Raw genomic sequence first — 11,658 nt, forward strand, 5'->3', positions numbered from 1 at the left:
ATGCTTGCAGCGGTGCATGCTAGTAGCAGTGCGGGTACGTACCTCATTACTTCTGCCAGGGCTTGCCTTCCACATAAGCTCAAAGCTGTGGAAGGCAAGCCACTTATGGGGAGGGCTGACTGTATATTAGAAAACTGTGATAATATCCAATGAAACACCATGCAAGATGTCTTACTTCTTACAATAGGGGCTGCCACCACATAATGGGGTTCTTTGCAATATATCCTACCGTGTAACAGTGGCTTCCACTGCACAATATGGCACTGCAAAAGGTGAGGACAGTTGCCTGGCCAGGTACAGGGCACCTATGACTTTCCACTGCCCTCCATTTTAGATTATGGCTGCCCTGTAGTTCTTTAGGGGTTGTTGCCCCTCTGCCTTTGTACTGTCATAGCCATGCTATTTGCTTGGCTTGTGCAGTGGTCTCAATGGCACAACTACAACAATGTTTCCCTCCTGGGAATATGACCATTGCTCAACACCTTAGTTCTAAACTGTGCATTCCTAAATCGTCTTATGACATCATAAATTCCCAATAGGATGCCATACTCTATCTTCTCCTAGGCCAGTGATGGCGAACCTTTTTAGGTCGCCGTGCCAAAGGTGGAGATTCCGCCCTCTGGGGGCGGGGGCCCATGCCAGAGGCGGGGCTTCCACCCTGTGAGGGCGGGGCTTCCACCCTCCAGGGGCAGGGCTTTCCCGTGCCCTTTCCCGGCCTCCATCTGTCTCTCAGCTGGAAGTCGGGGAAAATTGGGGGAGGAGTGACAGGCTCACGCCTGCTCCTCCTGCCCTTCCCTTGGCCTCCAGCTGTCTCTCGGAGACAGCTGGGGACCAGTAAGGGCCCGTGGGGGGCAGGAGCAAAGGGTCCGCAGGCCCTGCTCCTGTCCCCGGGGCACACGTGTGCCCATTCCGCCTTCTCCGTGTCCCCGTGCCTGGCGAAATGGCATCGCATGCCACCCGTGGCACGCGTGCCATAGGTTCGCCATCACGGTCCTAGGCTATGAAAAGCATCTTTAATTTTGTGGTGGTATGTGCAGTAGTTATTGTCATGGGATTCAGCAAGCTCCTATGGATGGCTTTTTATTTTGTCTAAAGAGGCACAAAACAGACTACTTGAGAAAGTATTTAAAATCTTTGCAGTTCTTTCTTTGCATTCTTCTGAAGAGCAGGATTCTCCGAGGCTCTTGGTTGTGCCGTAGTTTTCCATTCTGCTAATCTTTGGTGCCTTATATACCTCCTTTATAAAATATCATTATTAAACATGCTTCTGCTTGGGTGGTCATTTAACTAGAAAACAAAACATTTATCATCTTGCCTCTGCACACGCTTAGTATGCCTGAAGTTCCTTAGAGGAGCTTGAAAATGCCTGAATTTAATATACACTTTAAAACAATCTGATTAGAGAAGTCCTACAACTGCCTCAGTAAAATGAATACATACTACAACATTAAGCAGTCTTGATGTTGTAAATTACCTAGCTCTGTAAAGGAACAATAGAACAGGAAAATAAACAAATGCACCAGAAATCAAATTACTCCAAAGTTAACTACAAATCTCAGGGACTATTTTCTTATTGTTCCATAACAGGGACTCCTGCTTCTCCATTTAACTCTGTTGAAGACAAGCTGCAAATGAATCTTTTTAAAGCCATGTCAACAACTATGTGAAGTATTACATCTTGCAGTACAAATTAGATTTCCCACAAAGCATGGGAGGTGTTCAGTGTACAGAAATAAAAGTAGCCTTTTTTTCACAATATTGTTTTGGTTCAGCCTCTGTCTTTATGTAAGACAAAGTGAAGTTTTAAAGGTAACTACTGGATTCTGATAAGTTGATAATACCATACTTCTGTTTACAGCTATCACAATGGGAAAAGGAAATGTGTTAAGGGAAAAATTGTAGATTGAATTTATATCCAAATTAAATTAGATTGTATTGATATTCTGAAATAATATGGGTTTTTTTCCACATACATGATCACACACTGTTAATGACATACTTCCCACCCTTATTCCTGGCAGAAATGTTGCCTGACAACACAAAACAAAGTGCCATCTTTTGCACAACTGTAAAAATGTCCATGGGTCAAAATAAAATGTTAAGAATTGGAAGGGGGCTATACCAGTGTTTGTTAAGGTCAGTGGAGACAGAGGTTCACAACTGGCAACTACCTGTATTGCTAGCTTGTAGCCAAAAGATCTTATTCGCTAGTGGAGGGTGAGTTAACCACAAACAAAACATCACTTTCTTAAATTTAAGCAGTTTTCTACCCACCTTTTCATTAACTTTTCAATCACATACACACCCTAAGAGCATATTCTTCCAAGGAATCTTGAAAAAAAAAAACATGGCAAAATAAAGTTTATATGATAAGCAAAATCTGGGTAGCGTTCAAACTCTGCAGAGGGAACTGCTTTTTTTATTTTTAAAATAAAAATAAAATACCCATCAATTGAAGATCTTGAGATATGTCTCCAGTTTCTTCTGTGGGAAATAAAGTATATAGCAAATAAGAGGTCTAGAGGAAGCCATGGTTGTCCACCTACTTTTTGCAAAGAGAAGCTGAGGCCAAGCTCATAGACATCTAACAGGTATGTTGCTTTACAGCCTTGTTTAGGTTTTCAGTTGTTTAGTTAGATTTTGAAGGAAATGGAATATTGTAAAAGTGTGCATCTCATGGGTTGAGTTTATACATAAAATATCCTCACTGAGCAGCAGGACACAGTGCTTCCTTATGTGCAAAGAATCCTCCAGAAGGAAGGCAAAATGCCTTTCCCATCCATGTCACACTCACAGTCAAATTTAATAGATTCTGTGTTAGTATGATGTTGAACTGAATATAATGGTTGAATAGGAATGTTTGCCTAATCTAACTCTTTAGTGGGGTTCTGGGGCAGTTGTTTTGAAGGGTGATTTAACCTGATAGTAAAGGATACATATTTCATTCTTCTACTGAGGAGTTTGGTTCCTTAATACACATGTGAAGCTTACTCAAAGTTGTTACCTGAAAATGATATGCAATGTCATCTGTTGCTCTTAATTGGCTTTTTTTAATTATTTTACTGCATATACAAGTTGCATGCAAACATGTTTGTGATAAACACACATAAAACTCTCTGGCAGAAGCCACCTTGCAGAAATAATCTAGGTAGATACCACAGTATCTATAGCACAGTACTTATATTGATCCATGGATAAGTCTACCCAGGCCTTGGGGTCAATTTTTTGACTAAAATTTCTAGACTTACACATGAGTATATTTTGATGTTTGCTGTGTGCCTTCAAGTCATTGCCGACTTATGGTAATCCTAAGGCAAAACCTATAATGTTTTTTTTTCTTAGCAAGATTCATTCAGAGGAGGTTTGCCATTGTCTTTTCCCGAGGCTGAGGGAGTGTGACTTGCCCAATGTCACTCAGTGGGATTATATGGCTGAGTTGAGAATCAAACTCTGATCACCAGAGTCACAGTCCAACACTCAAACCATGCAAGCTCTCGCATTATACACAGTAGATCATTTATGTAGTGTGAATGCAGCCTCTCTCTTGTTCACCACAATTCTTTTCATTCATTTTTCAATGTAACATTTAGAATTGCTACTTTTCAGCATCCTCACAACAGAACATGCATGCTGCAGAGCTGATACTCTGCTACAGAGTATTTCAGGTTACATCAGTTATTGGAAAGCTCCTGAACCCAAAATCAGTGTGTGTTCCATTCTGACCATTTTGTGTGCACATTTGATGACACCTAATGCAATCACTATTATTGCTTTCAAGCTCTTGTTTACCAGGTGCTCTTATTTGATTAGATTTATAGCATTTTGCAATAGCAGATGTTCAGAAAGTTACTGCTGATTCCATCCCACCTCTGCATGCACACACACACACACACACACACAAACAAGACATAGCAGCCTACTTGCAGCTGGCCATACATAAATGCAGTGAATGAATCAAACTTGTGCCAAAACACACATCTTTGGTTTTTGGATAATAGCTACTTATTTCATTGGGGTTGCTAAGCAGTAGTTTCAAAAGGACAACACTGTTCTTTATTCTGTGTGAATGATACAGCCATATCTACATACTCAGATTAATAAAAATAATATTTTAACTACAGTCAGATTCTTTATACTTCATAAATGAAGCTGTTGGATGACAATAACCTAGCTTTCTACTTTGGATTGCAAATAACATGACAAGGAACCTGCCTGTATAAACAGAGGCAGTATCATCTGCTTTTTGAAATACACACACACACACACACACACACACGGAAGTATCAAGCAAATTTTGTTGTTTCTTCTGTACATCCCAAAGGGCTTTAGTTTGTTCAAAGAAATTCATAAATTGCTTTTGTAAACTGAAGAACCTTTATAAATAATTGGTGATATGACATGTAAGTCTGCTCTTGAAAGATAAAAAAAGGTCCAACAGTCATAGTGACAAGTACAAATCCTTGACAATGTCTTAAAGTAACTCTTAGTATCAAGTCAATTGAATCTTCAATTGCATTCTACTTCAGTCTTGGCTGTATTGTGTATATCATACTGACCAGATACGGACTTTGACCCAGTAGACTTTTAATAAAAAAATACAAGATTTCCTCCCATTTTTAGACATTGTCTCCTTTCTGGCTTGCATTCTCTGTTAAATCTATTGATTCATAACCCTTTCAATTAAGCAGAAATCCTACCCATTTAGCTCTTTGGCGGGAAACTAGAACAAAATCTAATCCTCCAGGCCAAACTATCATCATCATTATCAATCATCTTTATTTATTCTCCCCAGGACTAGGACTCAAGATGCCTTCTTGATGGTCTACAAATAATAATAATAATAATAATAATGAGGAGGAGGAGGAGGAGGAGGAGGAGGAGGAGGAGGAGGAGTTGTAGTAATAATAGTAAAGATAAGCATTAAAACTGATTTAAGCATAGAATGGAATTAATTAACAAGCATTCTCTGAAGATGCCAGCCACAGATGCTGGCAAAATGCCAGGAAGAAACTCTTCTAGAACATGGCCACATAGCCTGAAAAACCCACAAAAAACTATGGATGTCAGCCATGAAAGCCTTCAACTTCACAAATTAAAAATATTTTTAAAACATTTTAAAAAGCATTTAGTGCTCAAAGGCCTGTCAGAATAAAAACAGCTTTGTCTGTCAACAGATGCTTAGCCAGAAAGGAATCATTCTAAACTCCCTAGGAAGAGTTCCAGAACTTAGGGTCAGCCACCAAAAATGCCAATGGCAGGAACTCCTCCAAAACCTCATAGCTTGAAAGAGCCAGCCCGAAAAGTCATTTTCCTCTCCACCTCTAGGCCTGAAAGTCTAAAGAAAAGACCAAATAAATCCTTTTTGGTTGCTTAGTGCTGCCCTGTTCCCACAATAACCTAAATAATCAAGCAGCAGCATCTCAGCCAATTGTTCCATAATACCAGTAGTCATCATAGTACAATTCAGGATGGACAAAAAATACCTCCATCCAATGTGGCTGTGATGCAAGGCCAGGATTTCTACCCACTTACAAAGTGACCAGCCAAAGCCTGTGCTGTCCAGTTAGGAGGGAAAGCAGGTCCACTGAGCAAAAGGTAAATGGGTTGGAGGTGAACGTAGCTGAAATAATGACTTCTGACCTAGCACAAATGTCCAAATTATCCAGCCTGTTTCAGTGAATCAATAGTGTCATCCCACACCACAGTACCCACTCATAGGGTTCCACATTCATGGGACCATGCATGTTGATTCAGGAGTCATGACTGGGTTCAGTGGGATGCAATTCCAGACAAATGGGCACGAGGGCACAGTACAAAACATTCATTCCAAATATATTTAGTAGGGAACAATCCATAGACTTAGATATGAGAAAATATGCATTACATTATGCTGTAGTATGCATATGTTTAAGAAGGTAAACATCACTTTGGCATTTGTTTATATGTGTTCCAATTTTATAATTTCATACAATAGCTGAATTGCAATCCCAGCTTGCATGTTCCCAGTCAGCAGAATATATGCTGTTCTTTGCCTAATTGAAATGGCACAAGGCCCTTCTAAAGGATGAAAATGTGATGGTTTTGTCACATTGACTGGCATTGTTCTGTCTACTAGACTGCAAACCTTAAACCTCTTAAATTGCTCTGCATTTTTATTGTGGTAGGAAGGAAGAGTGAAAACTAAGATAGAAGCCAGTAGTCATAATTAGAAGACATGAAATTCATCTTTTTGACCAAAAAGGTCAGACATCTTTAAAGTATGAAAGCTCCATAAAGTAATATATATATATATATATATATATATATATATATATATATATGGAAGATATTTTATGTGTGGTCACTATAAAATTAAATGGAGGCATATGGAAGACTTTAACGGAACTGGAGTACTTGACTGAATATTGTAATAATTGGGAACAAAAGGCAAAAGGCAAAGTTGTGTAAGTTAGAAGCTCTATATGGGAATTCAAGATTGGAACCAGGACTTACTTTGATGTAGTCCATCAAACTTGCAAGAGCTGTTCAATAGTGGAGTAAATTGTCTCAGAGTGTGGCAGGCTCTCCTTATTTGGAGGTCTTTAAAAAGAGGTTGGGTGACCACTACTTAGGAGTGTTATATCTGTAGATTCCTGCAGGGGTTTGGAGTAGATGGCCCTTTCAAACTCTATGATTCTATGTTCTATGATCAGCTATCTGTAAGAATATCCCAAAGGCTACACAAATCCTCTGGCAAAAAGGAAATTCCTGGCATAGAAGCCTAGAAATACATAACTATTTGCCTAAGGTGAAAAAGAATTCCTTCCAGGCCAATAGTCTTACATGTGTCATTCTGGCAGTAATTTGGGTTATCTTGCCCAGATTCATAATGCTGCAACAATGTAATTCTATGTATTTCTCCTTAGATGTATGTCTCACAGAGTACAAAAGTGTTTACTCCCAGGTCATTATGCAGCCTACAATCCATGGGTCACATGTGACCCTTGACTGACTTCCTTGAAGCCCAAAAACCAATTCCCCATTGGATTCCCCTTTGCTTTATCTACTTGATGGGCAGTGGAGAACACTGTGAAGAGTAATAATAGCATGTCTTCCAGGGGTGTGTGTGTGTGTGTGTGTGTGTGTGTGAGAGAGAGAGAGAGAGAGAGAGAGAGAGAGAGAGAGAGAGTTGGATTCTGATGGACTCAAAAATGAAGAAATAGTCTTTCAAAGTGCCTGGACTCAAGCTGTACAGGGCTTTATAGGTAGAGATGTGAAGGCCCACAGAAAACTTAGGAAGAAAACCCATTTTTTGTCCATGTTTTTCCTGAATCATGCTAAAATAATAAATAATAACTTTATTATGGCCATTTGGCCAGCACAATTACAAAATTCCAATTTAAAACACAACATAGGTTCATGTACAGGCAGATTGGAGAGTATAAACAAATGACAGATAAAAAGCAAGGATAGGATTGCACAATCAGGCAAACACACAACAATGAGTAGGCTGCCATCACCTCGCAAACAACTCTATCATATTGTGTAATAGATCACCACATTCAAGGAATCATGCTAAAATAAAATATCTCATAAGTCATTTACTTCCTTTTTTATTTTTTTATTTTTTTTATTTCAGAAAAAATGGGGAAAAACTGACAAAAACAAGAAAAAAGAAAGAAAGAAAGAAAATCAATTATGGAATATTTTATTTTAGTGTGATTCAGGGAAAACACAGACAAAAGTGTTTTTTCCTATTTTTTCCATGGGCCTTTATATCTTTATTTATAGGTGATCACCAGCACTTTATGAATTGTGTCCAGAAATGGACTGGTAGCCAGAAAGATTAGGGGAGTTCAGATCTCACCCAACCTAAACCTAATGCTGGCAAGCAGCCCTGAGTCAGTCTTGTGTGCAACCCATGGGATCCCAAAAAATGTCTAATATATGTGGGCAGAGGTGTCTCTACAGTGGGACAAAATGAGGGCATTGATAACCTAAACAAGATTTCTGCTCCCTAAAATGAAATTTCCCAAATAGCTAGTATTGCAGAGTGAGACACTGAAAGTCAGTTAGACCTGGAACTCCTATTTGCAGTGCTCACATTCCCTTGATAACATTGCCTGTCCCTATTCCTACATTTCTAAATGCTCAATTGAACATTCAAGTTACTGCTGTGCTAGAAATTTGTGGGCTGAAGCAAAATTTCATTTGAAAGGCAGAATTTGTATTTGGAGGGGGACAGTGACCTCTTTTTTTCTCCCTATAATTACACTCCTGTACTTGGGAGTCCCAACAAATGTATTGGAATTTACTTCTAGGTCTGTCTATGTGTGTGTTTGTCTATATAATTATATTGAATGTGAATATTTTAAGTGTTTTAGAATCTCACATTCCACCTGAAGTGGTTCTGTTCCATAGAGTTACAATCACACAGGTCTAGAGAGCTCTGCTATTGCCAGTATGACAGTCTCTGCATGCCTTCTGGTCCCATTCTCCATCCATGGTGTGTGTGTGTGAGGAGGGACTGAACATACTGTAATTTTGTGGGGCAAAACAGCTGAAGAAATCCATCTGTGAGTTGGTAGTGGATCTCATTGAATTAGTGTCTCAAGTGTGACAAAGAAATATCCAGAGGACACATTCTGCACCAACGTATCACTCCAAAACATTCATTATTGTACACTGGTAACCTGACTTCTTTCTTTGATGCTCCTCCCAAGACATTCCCGCCTTTCCCTAGTTTCTTTTTTCATATTTGTTCTCCTTATTCCTTTCCTTCCTATCAGATTTAGCAGTTTTGGAGAAATCTAAGACTGTAGCAGGGACACAATGTAAACATTAGAAAAAGGATCTTCTTATTGCCCTTAGAGGGAAAACATGTTTTTTCCTAAAAAATATTCTTCCATATATTAATCCATCTTCTCCTAACTTTGTATTGCCATTAGTTCTTGCAAATAATAGCAAATATTTGTCATTAATAAATAAACCACTGAGATTTGAGGTTTCTGACAAGAGGTAAAGCTTTGGGGGGAACCTGTGTGTGTGGTGTCTGCATGCTATCATGTGTGCATATGTGCACCAATGTATCTGTCCCTGCACATGCTATCAAATATCCACAGTCAGGTGGTGTGGATTTGATATGTAGCCAAAACAAGCAGTATTTTTTTTTTTAAAAAAAAATTAAAATGTAGTCCTAAAAATGTAGTCCTAAGATGGTTAGTCATTACTTGAATGGACCAATTGAATCAATGGATTCAACTTTCATACAGTATAAGAGTTGAAATACCAAAATCTCATTAATTTAGCTGTACTACTCTAATTTGGCCAACTATTGGATTTAAGACCTGGAGAATATTGTTTGTGTTCTAGAAATGAGTTACATTGTTAGGGAGGCATGAAAATGTTTGTATTTTGCAGATTTGGGTGCATGGCAAAACAAAACATCTTGGGGCGAGGAGAATTAAACCTCAAACAAACCAAAAGCCCTGACTCTTGCCTGTGATCATGAAATACAATTTCACAAACATGGATATTTACCACGGAGAAGCCATAGCAGGCTTTTCAACAGATTCTTGTATTGGTGACTGCTTTTCTCTTGCCTCCCCCCCCCCCTTTCTTTCTTTCAGGCCCTGCTGCAAAAAAGAAGTATGTCAGTTATAACAACCTGGTTATCTAATCTGCTGCATTGGACAGAGTCATGGGGGGGATGGAGATTTTCATCCATTCAGTCACCTAACCTCACGTTGGCCTGTTCCCAAAAGACTGCAGCGTATGCACTGCTGGAAGTGTTGAAAGGCCAGACAGTATTTTTGAAGGATCGAAGTATTCTGAACAGCTGCTCTATGAAAATTTCCTTAACTTATTCTTGGCTTAATAAGTCACTGGCACTGCCATTAGGCTGTGATGTTGGACCTTTTTCTTTGTATGGGAGGTATGATCTATGAGCTCCGACCTGTGAGTTTAGACCCAACTTCTCCTGGGTGAACTGCAGTTGGCAATGGTGACTTTCAAGGGGCTATTTTGTCTTTATATGTACTTCCAAACTGCAAGTTTTTGAACTTTCTGTACAGTTTGTGAGAGATTTTTGCATATTGCCATCTATGTTTCTGAGGTTTTCCCATTGGTTTCAAATGCACAGCATCATGCAAGCCCTGTTCTTTCTAACTTTGCCACATCAACAAACAAGGAAGAATCCCTGAATTTTTTTTTAAAAGACGTTATGTACATGACTTGTATGATCATTACTGTACCACTTCAATTCATATATGTTATTTTTTTAATTAAAATAAAAGGGAGAAAAAGATACTGAAGACCAAAAACTGTGCTGACACAGCAAGCTCCTCACTCTGTTCCCACCCCTTTCCCACTTCCACCTCCATTTTCTGCCTTTCATAATTCTGATGGCAACAGAGAAAACAGAATGGATTGCTGAATTTTGATAGAGATCGTCTTGATATTTGGAATGCATGCCAGTAATGTATTTTACAGTACATGTTAATAATTTATGTTGAATATTTGTATTTGTGTTTCTATTTTGTTCTTTTCATTAAGGTATATAACTATTTTGCAATAATTTCAATAACTCTTATGGTATTTGGAAGAAAGAAAATGGCTTTTACATGTCTTGAGAAGTTTTTTTTCTTTGTTGATGCCCCACTATTGACTGACCAGTGTGATTAAAAAAAAAAGAATTTTAAGGAAAAAAGCATGTATGTTTTATACTGTTTGTAATAAGTAATTTCGTTAATCTTGCTGCTTATGTGCCAATTTAGTGAGAACAATCTTTGCCGCAGAACTTCCCTCTTTCCATACTCTCAATCCTGTGATATTGTCCAAGAATGTATCAATAAAACATTTTGGTTAAATTTTCTTTATTTATTGTAATAACCTTTTTTATTTAGTTGGCATCCAACCTCACGGTTCAATTGTTATCAAGATGACAACAACAGCTGCTATTAGAACCATGGGATCATCGAATCATAAAGTTGAAAAAGACCACAAGGGCCATCTAATCCAACTCTCTGACACAGGAAGAGATGGGGCCCAAACAGACAGGCCAAAATAAAGCTGCTTTGGGTCACTTTGGAGGTATGCTGTTTAAATGATGCATGCATCCTAAGAGGCCGGACGCTGCGCCAAAGCCACGCTCAAGTCCTAAGGACTGGAGTGCAGCTTTGGTGTAGTTTCTGGCCTCTTAAGATGTGTGTGTCATTTAAACAGCATACCTCCAAAGTGACCCAAAGCAGCATTATTTTGGCCTGTCTGTTCGGGCCCATAGTCTAAGCACTCTTGACAATTGGCCATCCAGCCTCTGCTTAAAACCTCCAAAGAAAGAGACACCACCAGACTCAGAGGCAATGTATTTCACTATCAAACAGCTCTCACCGTGAAGAAGTTCCTCCTGATGTTTAGGTGGAACCTCTTTTCCAGAAAACAAGTTTGCTCCATTATCAATATGATAGGGTGTCACTGGTGTGGTAGACACCCCCTAGTGCTGCCATTGCCATGACTAACGTAAACTAAACCTGACCAAAAAATTCTTAAAAGGCACACTGCGGTGCCTCAGCCAAAATCCTAGATCAGCTATTTCATAGGCTTAACTAAGTAGTGTCTCCTAGCTTGATCCCTCACCCCCACAATCCTGCTTTACCAGACTGCAGCCACTGTGAACAATGA

The 11,658-nt window shown here is 39.1% G+C and overlaps 1 protein-coding gene across 3 annotated transcripts in view; it reads left to right on the forward strand.

Moving 5' to 3' along the window:
• GRM7 (glutamate metabotropic receptor 7) overlaps nucleotides 1-10,852 on the forward strand; it is a 576,789-nt gene extending 565,937 nt beyond the window's left edge. For all 3 annotated transcript variants that reach the window (XM_089520203.1, XM_089520213.1, XM_089520222.1), the window contains one exon: nucleotides 9,609-10,852. Coding sequence is in view for 1 of the 3 variants with exons in the window: in XM_089520213.1 (XP_089376339.1) it covers nucleotides 9,609-9,658 (50 nt within the window). In the remaining 2 variants the exon portion in view is untranslated. The remainder of the gene's footprint in view (nucleotides 1-9,608) is intronic.
• Nucleotides 10,853-11,658: the final 806 nt, after the last annotated feature.

This window comes from Sceloporus occidentalis, unplaced genomic scaffold (genome assembly GCF_023333645.1).
Source record: "Sceloporus occidentalis isolate IW3139 unplaced genomic scaffold, rSceOcc1.0.p SCAF_1, whole genome shotgun sequence".
Lineage (NCBI taxonomy): Eukaryota > Metazoa > Chordata > Lepidosauria > Squamata > Phrynosomatidae > Sceloporus > Sceloporus occidentalis.